At 38.4% G+C, this 20,180-nt stretch overlaps 1 protein-coding gene across 1 annotated transcript in view; it reads right to left on the bottom strand.

Annotated features, from left to right (window-relative positions):
• ATP1B3 (ATPase Na+/K+ transporting subunit beta 3) overlaps positions 1 to 20,180 on the bottom strand; it is a 42,216-nt gene that overhangs the window by 10,374 nt on the left and 11,662 nt on the right. The window contains exons 2-4 of the mRNA XM_012762349.2: positions 4,557 to 4,685; positions 3,014 to 3,121; positions 404 to 588 (exon numbers count right to left, since the gene is read on the bottom strand). Coding sequence (XP_012617803.1) covers positions 404 to 588; positions 3,014 to 3,121; positions 4,557 to 4,685 — 422 coding nt within the window. The remainder of the gene's footprint in view (positions 1 to 403; positions 589 to 3,013; positions 3,122 to 4,556; positions 4,686 to 20,180) is intronic.

Genomic DNA, 20,180 nt, shown 5'->3' on the forward strand with positions numbered 1-20,180 from the left:
ATATTTAGAAGTTAAACAAGCTAAAACTTTATGGAGTCACATGGAATTTCAAACTATTTTACAACACAGGATTCAAAGATGAGCATTGCACAATAACCAAACCATGCTTCGGTTATGACAACCACACAACACTTGCCCCTAGAAGCATTAATCTATGGTGAAATGCAGGTAGGTGTTTCCAAAAGGGAAAAGCTTAACTTTAACTCCCTAATCCATGATATAGCTACAAATCTATCTTTTTTTGCTGAATAAACTTTTTTCTAAAGATTAATAAACGTCTCCGCTAGCCTTTTAAAAAAGCTACCCCACGAAATAAGGACATTAACTCAACCAAAATGATCTAAAAATAGTTGCCAGCTGGATATTAGAAAAAAGCAGCAGCAGAGGTAAAATATGTACATACCCTGTTCATTTTCACAAGAATACAAGGGTTTCCTAGAGAATAGCCAAAATCAGGATCATTCACACCACTGCATCCTTCAAGTAAGGAAATAGGAAACTGACATGCAACATAAACCGGCCCCTTCTGGTCAAAGAGTACTCCATCAGGACATGCTGTGAGATTCTTCTGCTCTTCTAAAGCATATGCTAAAAAAGGAAACAACAAATATGTGTACTAGATTAGCCAAAAGTATTAAATACAACCAGGAATATATCATCCTTTGGAAAATGTTCTTCGAAAACAAAAACAGTAATGCCAACTACCAGGTAACTTTAGGGAAAGCTTGGTAAGTTTGCCCTTTTAATTTTAACAGCTATCTAGTGCTCTAAAGTTCACTGTATTACAACAATTATATAAACTGGGTTATTGATCAATCTCTTTTGTCACCATTAGTTGGCACCAGCCATGCTATAGCACTATCTTAATGCCTTCTATGTGCTTGCCCCAAAGATCCAATGGTGAGGCTGTAAGACACTGCAGCTGCCCTCATGGAGCTTATAGTCTAGTGGGAAAGACAGATACCAAATGAGTATAAAATGATAATTGCAGAGGTATGAAGATACATAGTGCTATGACAGTCTATACTAGAATGAATGCAATGGAGCTGAAAGTAGATGGGTATGTGTGAGGTAGCTCGGCTCAGAGGAAGCACTTCCAATAAAGGAATGCAGAAGCCAGACCATACAGAGTCTTGAAAGCTATGTTAAAGAATTTTAGGAGGTGTGGGTGGGTGTTCTGCCAAAGTGCAAGGATAATCCACTAAAATGTTTTAAACAAGGGGAAATAGCAAGGGTGATATGACCATATTTATGTTATGAAAAGTTAACTCTGACTATGATGTGGAGAGTCCAGAGGGAAAAAGAAAGGATCTGGAAAACTAGTTAGGAGACTATTAAAGCAGCCCTGGTTGAGAGATGATACTTCAGAGAAGGATTTTTTTTAGCAGAGATGGAGGTAACTAGAGGGATTCAAAAGTGATTAAGGAGGCTGGGCGCAGTGGCTCACACCTGTAATCCTAGCACTCTGGGAGGCTGAGGTGTGAGTACTGCTTGAGGTCAGGAGTTCAAGATCAGGCTGAGCAAGAGCCAGACCCTGTCTCTACTAAAAATTAGTATATTTGTAATTGTCAAAGGAAAGACACTTAGGAAGATAACTAGTAGATAATGTGAAATCAAAAGGTGTCTGGTTTAATACAGGAGGGAGTTAAACATTTTTGCAAGTTGACAGGATCCAATAAAGAGGCTAAAAATATACCAGAAGGGAGAGTAAATAGCATAATGTTTCCGAGACAGTCTGGGGGGATGAGACCCACAGTAGGAGTGGTACAGCTGCCCCACCAAAGCAAGAGGATGCAACAGACAAAAAGGCCCCACTGTAGGTTCCTTTACTGGTAACAGACAGACTGGGGCAGTTCCTATCTGAGTACTTCTATTGTCTCTTTAAGCAAGAAATCAGGTTATGTGAAAACAGTGAGTTATAGGAAACAGGTAAGGCTTGAGTAGAGGCTGGAAATAACCCCTTCAGAGAAATTCCATAGGACTCCCAGGCAGGCAGCAGGTCCATCTGAGGGAGCTGATCAAGTATTCACAGTGCTAACGTCCTGCTGAATGTCTACAGCAGCACCTGGCTGCCTGCGCAGGCTCAAAGGAGGAGGAGAGTCATCCAGGACCTGCACAGTTTTATCCAGGAGTAGAATTCTGCCACAAGTGTATGACAAATAGATTGAGAGGCCAAGAAGTTTAGAGTGCTGGAAAAAGTAAAACTGAATCGAAGAACCATGGAATTAATAAGTTAGATAAAAAGGGAAGGTAGGGGTGGGGAGCTGAGATAAAGTAAAAGAATCAGCAAACTGAGGCAAAATAATACTGGAGGTAAGTTAAACAAGCAAACTAGAAGGACACAGGGTGGTGTTAGGAAGGCCTTGGCCGGCGATGTTGGCAATGAAGTCCTACATGATTCAGGGGGCAGCTGTTGGTGTATGTGGCAGAGGAGAAGAGGTGCTCAAGAATCCGTGAGCCAGGGCATCTAATGATTACTCATGTGACTGTTAATACTGTTCACACCAATGGCTGAGCAAAATGGAAAGAGATTGGGCTAGGATGGCTATTAATGAGCATTACAAACTGACAACTCTGAAATACTCACAAAAGATACATTAAAAATCAGAAACAGACTTATTTTTTAAAATGATAAACATCTCTTCCATTCCCCACACAAATACTACATTGTAAAATGTCCAAATACTCAGAGGCATGAAATACTACAGATTGGCTCTATTACACAAATACTTTTAGTCTTAAAAGTATTTTAAAATACTTTTGTTATGTCTCAATGAACTTAGTGCACTTACTCCAGGACAGAAAAATCAATTTACTGCCTAGGCTCCTATGTCTTTCCGTAAGTTAGAATATTTCATATGTAATTATAAAATCTACTTGCAAGTCCTCTCAGTTGTCTGTGTTTAACAGGAGAGAAAAAAGGTAAAAGAAATTCTACGAATGTTTCAAAAAGTAATAATTTGGTGCTAGTTTCTGTAACTACAATCTTTTACCCTACTCTGAAAAAACTTACGCTTTAGAAACTTCTTAAGCTCTTTGACGTATTCTTCATAGGAAGCTGGATCAGATGCACGGAATGAATATTCCAATGCAGTTACTGGTTTTGGAAAAACCATAAGTCCTATAAAGAGATAAAAGAGAAAAGGTGGAAATAAACAGTATCAAACAAATCCCCTTCTTTCCTTCTTATTCTTATCCCTAAAAAACATCTCATTAACAGATCTCCCATTATGAAGGTATAGATATCTAAAATTAAAGAGAATTAAAACCTTCAAAATCATCTCAGACATTACCAATTAGAAAACTCTCCTAAGTTTCATTATCTATAGTTAATTATGAGTTCTGTTCCTTACTTTTAAAAAACGTAATTTTACTTTGAACTTTCTATATTTATTTTTCTATCAAAACAGTATTTTTGGCTGGGCAAGGAAGCTCACGCCTATAATCCTAGCACTCTGGGAGGCTGAGGTGAGTGGGTCGCTCAAGGTCAGGAGTTCGAAACCAGCCTGAGCGAGAGAGAGACCCTACCTCTACTAAAAAATAGAAAGAAATTAATTGGTCAACTAAAAATATATAGAAAATATTAGCCAGGCATGGTGGTGCATGCCTGTAGTCCCAGCTACTCGGGAGGCTGAGGCAGCAGGATTGTTTAAGCCCAGGAGTTTGAGGTTGCTGTGAGCTAGGCTGACGCCACGGCACTCTAGCCCAGTCAACAGAGTGAGACTGTCTCCAAAGAAAAAACCAAAAAAACAAAACAGTATTTTTAAGTTTTGTCAATTTGCCATTAATACAAGGACAAAATTTGTAGCGCATCAAAATCTTAGCACTTTTGTCACTTAAATTACAACTGTATGGAAACATTATTCATAAAGACAGCTAACTTTTTTCTTTTCGAAACACAGTCTTGCTCTGTCACCTGGACTAATATGCCGTGGCATCAGCCTAGCTCACAGCAACCTCAAACTCCTGGGCTCAAACAATCCTCCTGCCTCAGCTTCCTGAGTAGCTGGGACTATAGGCAAGTGCCAGCACGCCTGGCTAATTTTTTCTGTTTTTGGTAGAGATGGGTCTTCACTCTTGCTCAGGCTGGTCTTGAATTGCTGACTTCAAGAGATCTTCCTGCTTCTGCCTCCCAGAGTATTAGGATTACAGCTGTGAGCCACCTTGTCTGGCCTAGAAACATGTATTTTATAAGACCAATGCTTTAACCCAAGCTAGAGCTGAAGTATATAATTTATAGGTAAATTATGCAAGCCAAAGTAAAACTACATAATGTTCATAAAATTCATTCATAACTATAACTATACTGTTCAAACTTGGCTTCATTAGAATTCTTGATATTCATTTCTGCTTATTCCTGACAAAAACCTCAAGATTTATCAATACATGAATGTGAAGGTCTTTAAATCAGTATGTAAATATTAAACAATCAAAATCTTTACCTTACCTAATTCCAAGGTTCAACTATCTTCTATATGCTACATAAAACAGATTTATGGTGAAAATAAACTATAGCTCAATTTTATTAAAAGCCATGATAACTGCAAACTATTTACCTGGACTAGGAATTTGGTCACGATATTTTGGAACCTCATCATTCAGAGTCTGAAGCATAACCCACATTGTGAATGTGAAGAGTGCAGCCAGGAAACCATAAAAAACTAGGTAGAAGAGCAAGATCAAACCTGTAAAAGAAAATAAAAGTTATGAAATGTGAAGATACACATATATGTGCACGTGTGTGTGTGTGTTGGCCAGGTCAAAAAACAAACCAACGGTTCATTGCAAGGCTATGATCGCAAGCTTTGCCATGCACACAGCCAAATAGCTCCATATTCAAGACACAAATTTGCCCAAGCAAGGGGTATTTCAGCAGGCAGGACCCACCCAACCCTCATCCCTCCTAGGTTCCTCGGGTTCTTCCAAGTTAAAGTAGCTTCTACAGCTTATACTTTGGTTCAAAGTGAAGCTTTATAATTCCCAGCACAGATGGGAGTGTTTCCCATAATGAACTTGATGCCCTCTAAAGAGATAAAAAGGTGATATTAGGTAGGACAAAACTCCCAATATTTATATGTTCCTTTAAGTGGCAAGTAAAAATTTATTAGTACATTAAATCTATATTCTACAGATAGTACTTCACATTAAGTTTTAAAAAGTGAGGTAATTTAAAGAATAACAACTAGGAAATGTGCAGAGAAGGTGAAATCATAAAGATGGTTCTCAAAGAATAAAGTTTAGGAAACACTGGTCAAGTGGAAGGGCCCATGCAAAAGTGAAAAAGGACAAGACCAGAAACAAGCCCTCTGATCAATGGAACTTCACTGCTCCACCACCAAGCACAAATTAAGATTTGGCAGACACACAGTTTCAACATCCAGGGCTTAACTTTTCCTTCACAATTTGGAAAAACTAAGATAAACCTATCCTGAGCTAATGATTTATTTTGGGAACACCTAAAATCAATTTGTTTTCTCAGATGTCTACATTCAAAGTTCTAATATCAGAAAGTGTTGTCATTCATTTATATTTAAATGTTTAAAATTTCAAAGAATATTAAACAAATCCCCAGATATAGCAATAGTGAAAAATAACTAACTCCACAGAGTCGAAATCACATCAGCTTTGTTTTCTTTTTTTTTTTTTTTTTTTTTTTTTTTTTTTTTTTTTTGAGACAGAGTCTCACTTTGTTGCCCAGGCTAGAGTGAGTGCCGTGGCGTCAGCCTAGCTCACAGCAACCTCAAACTCCTGGGCTCGAGTGATCCTTCTGCCTCAGCCTCCCGGGTAGCTGGGACTACAGGCATGCGCCACCATGCCCGGCTAATTTTTTTATATATATATCAGTTGGCCAATTAATTTCTTTCTATTTATAGTAGAGACGGGGTCTCGCTCTTGCTCAGGCTGGTTTTGAACTCCTGACCTTGAGCAATCCGCCCGCCTCGGCCTCCCAAGAGCTAGGATTACAGGCGTGAGCCACAGCGCCCGGCCAAGCTTTGTTTTCTAGTCTTAAGAAATCTCCTTTTTTGTTTGCCTGACCCTATTCCTAGCAGAGGGACAGTAGCAGGCGTTCTTGATATGCAATCTTTGGATTCCCACTGCCCCCACAAGGAGTAACTTCAGAGGGCTTTTTAAGATTTCTATAATAATATATTTTTTCTCCTAGTGAGTGGCTCCACAACTTTCTTCTGATTCTCAAAAAGACTCCATGACTCCAAAACAGATTGTGCGGAAAGCTAGATAACTTATTTCTAAACTGCAGGACAGGAAGCCACCCTCCACCCCCTTTTCAAGTAAAGGGGAAACAGTTAAAGCAGTTTCATTTAAATTAGCACTAGCATTCCACCCTTCCCCCCAATTACCAGGAGGCCAAAATAAGGAGTGAGAGGACAGAAGGAAGAGACAACAGGATGTCACCTTCAGACAGCATCACTTTCCTACCACATACTGCGATCCTGTTGCAGAAAAAGAAAAGAAGACCAAACTCAAAGAAGTGATCAGTTTGCTAAGGGCTCTGTCCAGCTACTGTTTTAATCCCAACTGGGTGCACAGTTCAATCCTGGCATTAACTACCATGAGCTAATGGTGCAGTCTCCACAAGAAAGCCCCACTGCAGAGGTGCCCTACCCTTCTGACCAACTGGCTACCAATCTGGGAGGTTCCCACCACCCTTCGAGTTTGATCATTCACTAAGATGACTCTCAGAACTCAGGAAAGCACTCTATTTAGGATTCCAGTTTTATTATATAGATATACACAGAACGGGGGTCTGGGAAGGAGTACAGCTTCCGTGCTTTCTCTTCATGCAATCCGGGCACATCTCCCAGCACATCTGTTCCCCAGCCCAGCAGCGCCACTAAGCTTCAGTGTCCAGAATTTTTACTGGAGTTTCACTATATAGGTATGACTGATCAAACCAGTCTGCACCATTGAGCTTGATTTCCAGTCCCCACTCCTTCCCTCCCCAGAGGTAATGCTGGCTCAAGGCTCCAGCCATCTTGGTACCTGGTTCCTCTTTCTGGGGAACAGCTCCCATACTGAAGCCAACTAGGGGCCTGTCAAGAGCCACCTCATTAACATAATAAAGACACTCCTATTACTCAGGAAATTCCAAGGGTCTTTAGAATCTCAGTGCCAGGAACCTGGGACAAAGACCAGACAAATTCTTTATCATACAACGCAGCACACATAATCTGGAAGTAGGGAGAAATAAGGTACCTAGATACTGTAATAGAAAGATTGTGCCTCTCTTCAGAGGATGCTGATGACTAGAAACAATTTACAATTGGTAAGTAAATTATCATTCTGTTTATAGTTCAAAAACATTTAAAGCAGAGGCAGGTATAAATTTTAAAAACTTAATTATATGGATAGGTTAGAAATTCTTTGTATATTTGAATTTTAAAAATGAATGTTATTGGCCGGGCGCGGTGGCTCACGCCTGTAATCCTAGCTCTCTGGGAGGCCGAGGCGGGTGGATTGCTCAAGGTCAGGAGTTCGAAACCAGCCTGAGCAAGAGCGAGACCCGTCTCTACTATAAATACAAAATACATTAATTGGCCAACTAATACATATAGAAAAAATTAGCCGGGCATGGTGGCGCATGCCTGTAGTCCCAGCTACTCGGGAGGCTGAGGCAGTAGGATTGCTTGAGCCCAGGAGTTTGAGGTTGCTGTGAGCTAGGCTGATGCCACGGCACTCACTCTAGCCTGGGCAACAAAGTGAGACTCTGTCTCAAAAAAAAAAAAAAAAAAATGAATGTTATTGAGGTATAATTCACATTCTATTCACCTATTTAAAGTTTAATCACCTTTAGTATATTCAGAGCTGTGTAACTACCACTACAATAAATTTTAGGGTATTTTCAACCCTGCCTCAAAACAAACCCTCCATATTCATCCACGTTCCCATTCCTCCCTGTCCCCCAACCCCACCAGGCCCCTGGCAATCACTAATCTACCTTGTCTCTATAGATTTGCCTATTTTCTAGTCAGTTCATATAAATGGAATCACATAATAATATGTAGCCTTTTGTGACTGGCTTCTTTCATGTAGCATAATGTTTTGTTTTGTTTTTAATTAAAAAATTTTTTTTATATTTTAGAGACAGGGTCTTGCTCTGTCACCCAGGCTGGAGTGAGTGCAGTGGCGTGATTAAAGCTCACTACATGGTAGCTACACTACCATGTCCAGCATGTAGCATGTTTTCATTTGTTTTAAATGGCTGAATAATATTCCACTGTATGGACACATAATATTTTATTGATCCACTCATCAGTTGATGTGCATTTGAATTTAGACGTTTTGGCCACTGTGAATAATGCACAAGTTTTTGCGTGGACATATGCTTTCATTTCTCTTGGGTATACACCTGTAAGTGGAACTGCTGGGTCAAATGGTAACTCTATGTTTAGCCTTTTAAGTAACTGGCATACTGTCTTCCAAAACAGTTGTACCATTTTACACTCCCACAGCAGGGTTCTAATTTCTCTACAGCCTCATTAACACTTCATATTGTCTTTTTATACAGCCGGTGGGTGTGAAGTGGTATCTCTTTTGTGGGTTTAATTTGCATTTCTCTAATGGTAAATGATGCTGAACATCTTTTCAAGAACTCACTGGCTATTTGTACATCTTCTTTAGAGAACTGTCTATTCAGATCCTTTGCCCATTTTTAAACAGGGGGGAGGGTGGGTTGGGTTACTGAGTTCTAAAAGTTCTTTATATATAAAAGATATAAGCCCCTTATTAGACATATGATGTGCAATTCCTTTCTCCCATTCTGTGAGTTGTCTTTTCACTTTAATGATAGTGTCCTTTAAGCAAAAAAGTTCTTAATTTTGATAAAGCCCAATTTACCTATTTTTCTTTAGTTGCTTGTGCTTTTGGTGTCACATAAGTCACCACTGCCTAATCTAAGGTCATAAAGACTTGCATCTAAGTTTACTTCCAAGAATTTTACAGTTTATCTTTTAAGTTTGGGTCTCTGATCCATTTTGAGTTAATTTTGTATATGGTATGAAGTAGAGGTCCTCCTTCATTGCTTTGTATGTGGTTGTCCCAGCACTATTTCTTTAAAAAACCATTTGTTCCTCATTGAAAGAAAGAATTTTTAAAAAACCAATGAGCACATACTATTTTTATAATAAAATATATGTAGTTATATAAGTACATACTATCACATTTTATATGTTTATTAAAATTATAATATAGAAACACCAGCCAGGTACAGTGGCTCATGCCTGTAATCCTAGCTCTCTGGGAGGCTGAGGCGGGCGGATTGCTTGAGGTCAGGAGTTCGAAACCAGCCTGAGCAAGAGTGAGACCCCGTCTCTACTATAAATACAAATAAATTAATTGGCCAACTAATATATATAGAAAAAATTAGCTGGGCGTGGTGGCACATGCCTGTAGTCCCAGCTACTTGGGGAGGCTGAGGCAGGAGGATCGCGTGAGCCCAGGAGTTTGAGGTTGCTGTGAGCTAGGCTGACGCCATGGCACTCACTCTGGCCTGGGCAACAAAGCGAGACTCTGTCTCAAAAAAAAAAAAAAAGAAAAAAGAAACCCCAAACAAGATTAAATAACCTGCCTAATATTAACCTACCAGTTAGAGAAACAGACTAGTAGCTTATGTGGCCTGCTTTACCAGGGAGCCTCAAGCTCTGTTATTTTTCTAATCAAAACTCCCATTCTCTGAAAAAATATCATTCTAGCATTCTGTGTTACTCTGGGCAATAGAAATTTACATGTGAATAAGATCTGTTCCCTTTAACAGTTCAGTCACAAGTGACAGAGGAAACAGAAGAAATAAGTGTCTCCAGCAAGGAGAGGGAGAAAAAGGACATCACAGAGAGCCTCCTGAAATAAGTGAGTTTGTTCACCAAAGAAGGAGAGCAGGGGTGAGCTCTGGGTCAAAGACTAGGTGACTAGATGTAGTAGCACAGCAGGAGCAGCCAGGTTGAGTGTAACTTTGCTCCTCTCCATAGTACATACATGCCCCTGGTGCCAAGCAACTAGCAATAGCATCTGCTTGAAGTGGGAACAGGGAGCTTGGGTGCTTTGGGCTGGAAAAGTAGGCAATATCCTTCCTGCAGGGTTGGTGAGAATCTAAAGGAGTAGAGAGTCTCCATAGCTACACTGCTTGTGGCTACACAGGCTACCTATATCCCTGAATACAGTGACAAGTAAGTCTAAACACAAAGAGGTGGAGCACAGAACCAATAATTATCAAACATTCAAGATAAAACTAATTCAACAAAGCACCAAACTCAACAAAGAATGTAACACCTTCTGGAAAAAACTGCGTTAGAAAAGCAAACAGAGGCCAGGTGCAAGACAGCAAGACCCTGTCTCTAAAATATAAAAAATTTTTTTAATTAAAAACAAAACAAAACATTATATGCTACATGAAAGAAGCCAGTCACAAAAGGCTACATATTATTATGTGATTCCATTTATATGAATTGACTAGAACATAGGCAAATCTATAGAGACAAGGTAGATTAGTGATTGCCAGGGGCCTGGTGGGGTTGGGGGCTCATGCCTGTAATCCTAGCACTCTGGGAGGCTGAGGCAGGCAGATTGCTCAAGGTCAGGAGTTCAAAACCAGCCTGAGTGAGACCCCGTCTCTACTATAAAAATAGAAAGAAATTGGCCGGGCGCGGTGGCTCAAGCCTGTAATCCTAGCACTCTGGGAGGCCGAGGCGGGCGGATTGCTCCAGGTCAGGAGTTCGAAACCAGCCTGAGCAAGAGCGAGACCCCGTCTCTACTATAAATAGAAAGAAATTAATTGGCCAACTAATATATATATATAAAATTAGCCGGGCATGGTGGCGCATGCCTGTAGTCCCAGCTACTCGGGAGGCTGAGGCAGAAGGATTGCTTGAGCCCAGGAGTTTGAGGTTGCTGTGAGCTAGGCTGACGCCACGGCACTCACTCTAGCCTGTGCAACAAAGCGAGACTCTGTCTCAAAAAAAAAAAAAAAAAAAAAAAAAAAAAAAGAAAGAAATTAATTGGCCAACTATTATATATATGTATATATATATATATATACATACATATATACATATACATACATACATATATATATATATATATATATAAAAAATTAGCAGGGCATGGTGGTGCATGCCAGTAGTCCCAGCTACTCATGAGGCTGAGGCAGTAGGATTGCTTGAGCCCAGGAGTTTGAGGTTGCTGTGAGCTAGGCTGACACCACTAGCCTGGGCAACAAAGCGAGACTTTGTCTCAAAAAAAACCCCAAAAAACAAAAAAAAAAAAACAAGAAAAGCAAACAGAATAAGGAAAAGTAAGCATAATTAAAATATAGAGTAAGAAGGTAAAAGGATAATTTTTACAAATCAGATTTCATATTCTGGTTACTGAAATAAGAAATTTAGTAGACAAATAAGCTCAACTGGAGAAGAATCAAACTAAAGAACCCAGACACTTAAGAAAATGAAAAAGCAAACCAAAGACTAGGAGAAAATATTTGCAAAACCTATAACCAACAAAAGGTCTTACTGGCATCTAGAATATATAAAGAACTCTCACAACAAAACACATTATTTTTTACGTAGGCAAAAGATTTGCATAGAAACTTCACCAAAGATATAAAAAAAGTTCATCATTAGTCACCAGGCAAGGATAAGTCAAAACTACAATGAGCTACCACTACATACCCACCAGAATACTAGAAATTTTAAAGAACGAGCATACCAAGTCTGGCCCAGAAGTGGTATCACAGAAACTCTAATACCCTGCTGGTGGAATGTATTTAAAAAGAAAAAAAAAAAAAGGACAAGTTTGACCATTTAAAAAAAAGTTATCAGTATACAGCACAGGGTCCAGTCAATCTACTCCTAGATATTTACCCAAGAACAATGAAAACACATGTTCACACAGCGGGGAAAGGTACATGAATGCTCAGATATTTTGTCAATAAAAACTGCACACAACCCAATGCACATCAACAGATGCATTAATAAATAAATTCATGTATATTCATACAATGGAAAACTATCAGCAATAAAAAAGAATGAACTATGGAAACACATACAAACATAAATGGGTCTCAAAATAATTATGCTGAGTAAAACAAATCAGACCCCACACTCCCAAACAAGAAATACGTACTGTGTAATTAAACATACAGATATGCACTGCATAACATAGGTGGTCCCATAAGATTATAACGGAGCTGAAAAATTCCTATTGCCTGTAAAAGTGTTGTAGCATGACGCATTACTCAAGCGTTTGTCTATGGTGGTGCTGGTGTAAACAAACCAACAGCGCTGCCGGTCAGATAAAAGGATAGTATATGTTTATGTATAGTGTGTAACACTTGATAATGATAATAAGCAACTATATTACTGGTTTATGTATTTACTATAATTTTTGTTATTTTAGAGTATATTCCTTCTACTTATTAAAAAAGTTAACTGTAGAGCAGCCTCAGGCAGGTCCTTCAGGAGGCACTCCAGAAGAAGGCACTGTCACTGGAGATGACAGCTGTGTGTGTGCTATTGCCCCTGGAAGACCATCCAATGGGACCAGATATGGAGGTAGACGAAGGTGATATTGATGATGATGGTCCTGATCCTGTGTAGGCCTAGGCTAATGTATGTATTTGAGTCTTGTTTTTAACAGAAAAGTCTAAAAAGTAAAAAAATATATATGTATGTATGTATGTATATGGCAATGTCCTAGCCTTCACACTCACTCACCCAGAGAAACTTCCAGTGCTGCAAGCTCCACTCATGGTTAAGTGCCCTATACAGGTGTACCTTTTTTTTTTTTTAATTAGGGGATCTGTGTAACAGGTGTACCTTTTTAAAAGTCTTTACAGGCCGGGTGTGGTGGCTCATGTCTGTATTCCTAGCACTCTGGGAGGCCGAGGCAGGCGGATTGCTCAAGGTCAGGAGTTCGAAACCAGCCTGAGCAAGACTCCGTCTCTACTAAAAATAGAAAGAAATTAACTGACCAACTAAAAAAATATATATATATATATAAAAATTAGCCAGGCATGGTGGCACATGCCTGTAGTCCCAGCTACTTGGGAGGCTGAGGCAGTAGAATCGCTTGAGCCCAGGAGATTGAGGTTGCTGTGAGCTAGGCTGACACAAGGCATCCACTCTAGCTTGGGCAACAAAGTGAGACTATGTCTCAAAAAAATAAAAATAAAAAGTCTTTACAAAGTATTTTCACTATACCTTTTCTATGTTTAGATACACAAATATTTATCACTGTGTTACAATTGTCTACAGTGTTCAGTACAGTACCATGCTGTCCAAGTTTGTAGCGTAGGAGTGATAGGCTATATACCACACAGTCTAAGTGTGTAGTAGGTTATATCATCTAGGTTTGTGTAAGTGCACTCCATGATGTTCAAACAACAACAAAATCTCCTAAGCACATTTCTCAGAACACATGACTACTTAAAATGAAATGTCAAAAAAGCAGATCTATTTTTCTGGCACCTGCCAAGGTGAGGAGATAGATGGATTACAAAGATGGGCAAGAGGAAATTTTGGGGGTGAATATGTTCATTATCTTCATTAGAGAGATAGTTTCATGAGTATAGTATTCATATACACATACATGTGTCTATCAAAACACAAGTTATACACGTTAAGTATGTGCAGTCTACTATATGTCAATTACACGTCAATGAAGATGTTAATAAGCAAAACGAAAACATAGTAGATAGGCTGATCTAGAGAGAAATGGTCAAGCTAAAGAAAAATTCAGTAAGCAGAAAGATCAAACCAAGGTATTCCACAACACTGGGCAAAAAGACAGACAGGAAACGTATGAACAGTTGTTGAGATATGGGGGACAGAACCAGAAGTATCAGCAAATCTAACTGGAATCGCAAAAGAAGGGAAGTGGTGTGAGGATGCCTACAGGAATAATAAACGAGTCTTGTGCCTAGATTGGAAAAGTTGAACAATACGGGAAAACATCCTATACCTAGACAGAAACAGGTAAAATTTTAGAATACCAAAAATAAAGAGAAAATTTCTTACAGCTTCTAAAAATATAAAACAGGTTACCTAAGGCAGAGAAATATGACTGACATCAGACATCTCACTGGCCAAAAATGAAACAATCTATTCTAACCTAGGGAAAAATGACAATAAACTAAAACAAACAAACAAATCAAGAAAACAAATTAAAGACATTTCTACACATACAAGGACATAGAAAATATACTACCCTCAAATTCTACCCGAAGAATTGGTCGTGCAATGAACAAATAGAAAGCAACAGGGGAAAAAAATGCTAACAAACTGTCCACAAACAAGGGAAAGGAGAAATAAAATACATAATGGAAAACTATAAATAGCAGTTAAAAAGGAATGAAATATATCTCAAAAACCTCAAGTGGAAAAAAGTAACCTCTGATTAATATATAGCATATGCTTAAATTTAAAACACTCAAGAGTTATAGAATTCTATTAATATATGTACATGAGTGTTAGTTAATGGACCACTTACAAATCAAATCCATAAAGAGTAGTAACTGTTGAATAGGGTGGAAAGGATGGAGATGGGTGATGTAGTCAAGGAGGACTTGAATTTTAGCTACACTGTCTTAATCCCCTCCATTTTTGAAGTAAAAACTATGTATCTGTTCAATTTTAAAGCAAAAAAAGCTCATAGACCAAATTTCATAAACAGTTACTATAATTGTATATTTTTCATTTTTTCAGATTTTCTTTAAAAGTCTAAGACAAAGAAAAATACATAAAGCAATAGTGAGCAAAGAAACCAGTTAAGATTCATTGGTAACATCAAAATAAATGTTGATTTTAATTGCTTTTCCTCATTAGCTCTGAGGAATGATTTGCATATAATAAATTTCATCCATATGATTCCAATGAGTTTTGAAGTGAAATCCCACTACATCAAAGATACAGAACATTTCCACCATCTCCAAAAGGTTCCTTTCGCCTCTTTGCAATTCACACATCCTTCACCAGGCAGCCAGTGATCTCCTTGTCACTATATTAGTTTATACTTTATATAAGGCTGAAATTTCAAATTTGTTTATATTCAATAACTATGGGGAATTAAAACCCCAATACTATGGAAGGCATAATGTAAAAGTAGTCAAACAATAAAGGTCTTGGCTAACAAAAAGAAATGTAGATGTAAACAATCTAGAATTCAAGTCAAAAAGCATGAATAGGAATGAAGACCTTTTATAATAAAAGTAAATGAAAACACATCAAGAAGATTCAGCATAACAGCCATGAACCTTCGTGATGCTAAATAGCTTCAGATATATAAAGGAAAGGCAGAATTACAAAATTTACCACAATCATGAGTAGAGATTTCAACATACCTCTCTCTGAAATCCACAGATTGAGCAGAATGACAAAAAAGGACAGTATGTATTTTTAAAAGCACAACTAACAGTTATCTAACATATGTAAAACTTTGCACTCATCAGAAACTATACCTTTTACAAAATTGGAGCATAGTCCCCAAACTGACCATGACTTAAAATATAAAAAATAAAAACAAAACTAAATTAAAAATTGAGAAACTTAAAAAGTCAAGGCCAAATTATCTAAAATAAAAATATATTAGAAATGACTAAAAATCTAGAAAATGGTATCTTAATCCTGGGATTAAAAAGGCAAAATAAAAATACTCAAAAATCAAAACGATAATGTAGTCAGAGCAGAACTCAAAGTAAAATCTACAGTCTTAATGCAGCCACTAACAAAATAGACAGGTTTTCAGTTGAAGACTAAAATAAATTCAAATAAAGTAGGAGATATTTAAGATAAAAACACAAATGAATAGATACAAAATGCAATTTTAAAAACCCCAAGGGCCAAAAAAAAAAAAACAAAAAAAACCCCAAGGGCCAAGAACAGTGCCTCACACCTGTAATCCTAGCACTTTGGGAGGCTGAGGCAGAAGGATCACTTGAGCCAGGAGTTGAAGACCAACCCTGAGCAACAGTGAGACCCTGTGTCTAACAACAATGACAAATAATAATAATTGGCTGGCATGGTGGTATGTGCCTGTAGTCCCAGCTACTCAAAAGGCTGAGGCAGGAGGACCACTTGAGCCCAGGAGTTTGAAGCTGCAGTGAGCTATGATTGCACCACTGCACTCTAGCCCACTCTAGCCCAGGCAACAGAAGACCCTGTCTCAGAAAAACACCCGACAACCCCCCCCAAAAAATATGCCCCACTAAAACATTCAATAGTATTAGGCCAGGCCCCATAGTTCACACCTGTAACCCTAGTACTTTGGGAGGATCACTTGAGGCCAGGAGTTCAAGATCAGCCTGAGCAACATAGTGAGACCCAGTCTCCACAAAAAAACACAACAATATTCAATAGATTTAAATAACAAATCAAATAATTTGATCAATAAAATGTTTTCAATTATTACTTTATACTTATATACAGCCTAAATACTATAGCGTGATAATCACACAGGAGATACAGATCAACAACAATATCCAAATAAAACCCATATAAAATGGAAATTTTTTCATGTAGTAAGTTGCCAATTCAAATCAGTGAGGAAATGACAGATTATATAAACTGAGGTAACTGATTAAGAAAAGCCTGGAAAACATTGTCAAACTTGTGATAATGTTAATTTAAAACCACTACGATTTTTTTTTCCTGAGACAGAGTCTCACTGTTGTCCAGGCTAGAGTGCCATGGCATCAGCCTAGCTCACAGCAACCTCAAATTCCTGGAATCAAGCAATCCTACTGCCTCAGCCTTCCGAGTAGCTGGGATTATAGACATGTGCCACCACAACCAGGTAATTTTTTCTAGAGACCAGGAGTCACTCTTGCTTAGGCTGAGCTCTAGCGATCCTCCTGCCTCGGCCTCCCAGAGTGCTAGGATTACAGGCATGAGCCACTGTGCCTGGCCTACAATTTTTAAAATGAAAGAAAAAAATAAGAGAGCAAAAAGATGAGCAAGAGACTGTAAAGAATATCTGCAAACACAATAAATGCTTAACATTCAAGGTGTATCAAGAATTTCCTCTAACCAGTAAGAACACAACACAGAACAAAAAATAAGCAAAAGATTGTAAACATTTCAAAAAAAAAAAAAGGAAAGTGAGCAAATATAAAAATATATTCAGTAGTAGTTACTGGAGAAACTGCAAATGAAACCAACCAGATACCAGCATCCAATCAAAATGGAAAAAACTTTTTTTTGGAGACAGAGTCTCACTCTTGTTGCCCCAGCTAGAAGTGTCATGGGGTCAGCCTAGCTCACAGCAACCTCAGACTCCTGGGCTCAAGCAATGCTCCTGCCTCAGACTCCCAAGTAGCTAGGACTACAGGCAAGCGCCACCATGCCCGGCTAATTTTTTCTATATATTTTTAGTTGTCCAGTTAATTTCTTTCTATTTTTAGTAGAGCCGAGGTCTCCCTCTTGCTCAGGCTAGTCTCAAATTCCTGGCCTCAAACTATCCACCCATCTGGGCCTCCCAGAGTGCTAGGATTACAGGCGTGAGCCACTGCGCCCAGCTGGAAAAAATTCTAAAGAGTGACAATATCCAGTGCTCAAAAAGTTAAAGGGAAACAGGTACTTTTACCCACTGCTGGTGGAATTATAAACATTTTTGGAAGACAATCTATTAATAAAAATAAAAATGTATTATAAACTGGCAACTCTATTTCTCAGTTTATCTAATCTAGATAAATAGTTGCATATAATCACTGCAGCAATTTTTAAGAGAAAAACTGTAAACAATTCAAATATTCATAAAAAGAAATATATACATTCATAGTGTTATCTGCAAACTGTGGAATATTTTGCAATGACTCAAAGAATGAGACAAATCTATATATACTGACATGGAAACACAGCCAAGACATATTAAGTGAAAATATCAAGTTCTGGAACAAAAGATTTTCCTATTACTCATGTAAAAGTGAAAAAGATAAAACTACCTTAGTTCCTACATATTCCACATATACATTTATATACATGTACATAAATGCACTGAAAAAAGGACTGACCAGAAAACTGGTAACCATCTGCAGGAAAGACTGAGACTGGTGAAGGTGGTCCAGAGAAACACATAAATGTATTCATATTCTTTTTGCTCCAACATTCCATTAGGAATATTTACAAATGGACAGAAAAGTTGAACTATAACAGTGTACACCTTTAAACTGACCTAGATTCTACAATTAACATTTTACTATGTCTCGTTTTAAGATGTATTTGAAGTTGCCAAACATCAGTATACTTTACCCCAAAATAATTCAGCATGCATATTAACTAAAATTGAGGGGAAAATTATACTTACGGAAATACACAAATCTCCAATGTACCATTAAGTGGTTTTGACAAATAGATTTACCATGTGATCCAAAGCCTCATTTAAGGCAGAGAACATCATGATCCTCCTGAAAGTTCGCTCAGGCCCCTTCCCTTCCCAGTCAATCCCCATGCCCACTGCCCCAATGCAATAACCATTCTGGGATTTTTTCCAGCACAGGGAATTGTTTTAGAATTTTATACAAATAAAATCATATAGTATGTCCTCTCTTTGACAAAGCTTTCTTTCCCTTTCAGCTTAATTGTGAGAGTCATCCATGTTTTGCATATCTGCAATTCATTCCTTTTTACTGTTGAGTAGTATTCCATTATGCAGACATACCAATTTGTTTATCCATTCTCCTGCTGATGGAAAACTGAGCTGTTTCCAGTTTGGAATTATTATTAATAGAGCTACTATGAACATTCTTGTACAAGTGTTTTTGTGAACATATGTTTTCATTTCTCTTGGGTAAACACTTAGGAGTAGAACTGCTGGCTCATGGGGTATGTGTATATTTACTTTTACAAGAAACTGCCAGACCTTTATCCACAAATGGACATACCACATACTACATTTTAAAAAGCATTCATTACACAGTTAAGAGGAGTTATTCAGGGAAGAAGCTGTGAATAATGGTAGATTTATCATTCACATCTGTATTGTAAAAATTCAAACAATGAAGTTAGTTTTGTTATATCAAAAGAAAAAAGAACAAAGCCAAGAGTCCACATCCCACTTAAAACCAGTTCAGATTTCTTTAGTCAGCCTACACTGACCACTAACTCTAACTTTTTTTTTTTGAGACAGAGTCTCGCTGTTGCCCAGGCTAGAGTTAGTGCCATGGTGTCAGCCTAGCTCACAGCAACCTCAAACTCCTGGGCTCAAGCGATCCTCCTGCCTCAGCCTCCCGAGTAGCTGGGACTACAGGCATGCGCCACCATGCCTGGCTAATTTTTTCTATATATATTAGTTGGCCAATTAATTTCTATTTATAGTAGAGATAGGGTCTTGCTCTTGCTCAGGCTAATTTCAAACTGCTGACCTTGAGCAATCCACCCGCTTCAGCCTCCCAGAGTGCTAGGATTACAGGCCTGAGCCACCACGCGGGGCCCACCAACTCTAACTTCTAAAGCAAACCACGGCTACTGCCTTTTTTTGTAAATAAAATATTGAAACATAGCCAGGTCCATTAGTTTACATATTGCCTATGGCTACTTTCAAGCTATAACAGCAGAGTTAGTAATTGCAACAGACACCATATGGTTGGCAAAGCCTAAAATATTTATTATCTGGTCCTTTAAAGTTTGCTGCCTCTTATTCTAAAGCATTTATAGACTTTGTTTTTAATTTCAAAGTCACATTTGAAACTATCTCATACAACTTTTCTTTTATAGAGGAAACCAAGGCCAAGAGATTGAGTTATCTAGGCTTAGATGGAGATGTGGAACTACAGAATTTAGGTCTATATTCTGAGTCCCAGTCTGGTCATCTTTTCAGCATACTGGTGTACTTCTAAGATACATCAAGTAGGAAAATATATGCCCCCAGACTCACTGTTACTATGATGCCCTATGTGGAAACATCAAAATGATTCACAAATTTAGTAGAGCGGAGTCATAGTGAGCTAAGTGATAGAATTATACCATTATATAGAAAAATTAACTGGGCATTTTGGTACATGCCTGCAGTCCCAGCTACAAGAGGCTGAGGCAGGAGCATTGCTTGAGCCCAGGAGTTTGAGGCTGCAGTGAGCTATGATGACACCATTGCACTCTAGCCAGAGCAACAGAGTGAGACTCTGTCTCAAGAAAAAAAAAAAAGAGGCCAGGCACGGTGGCTCACGCCTGTAATCCTAGCAC

Source organism: Microcebus murinus, chromosome 1 (assembly GCF_040939455.1).
Source record: "Microcebus murinus isolate Inina chromosome 1, M.murinus_Inina_mat1.0, whole genome shotgun sequence".
Classification (NCBI taxonomy): Eukaryota; Metazoa; Chordata; class Mammalia; order Primates; family Cheirogaleidae; genus Microcebus; species Microcebus murinus.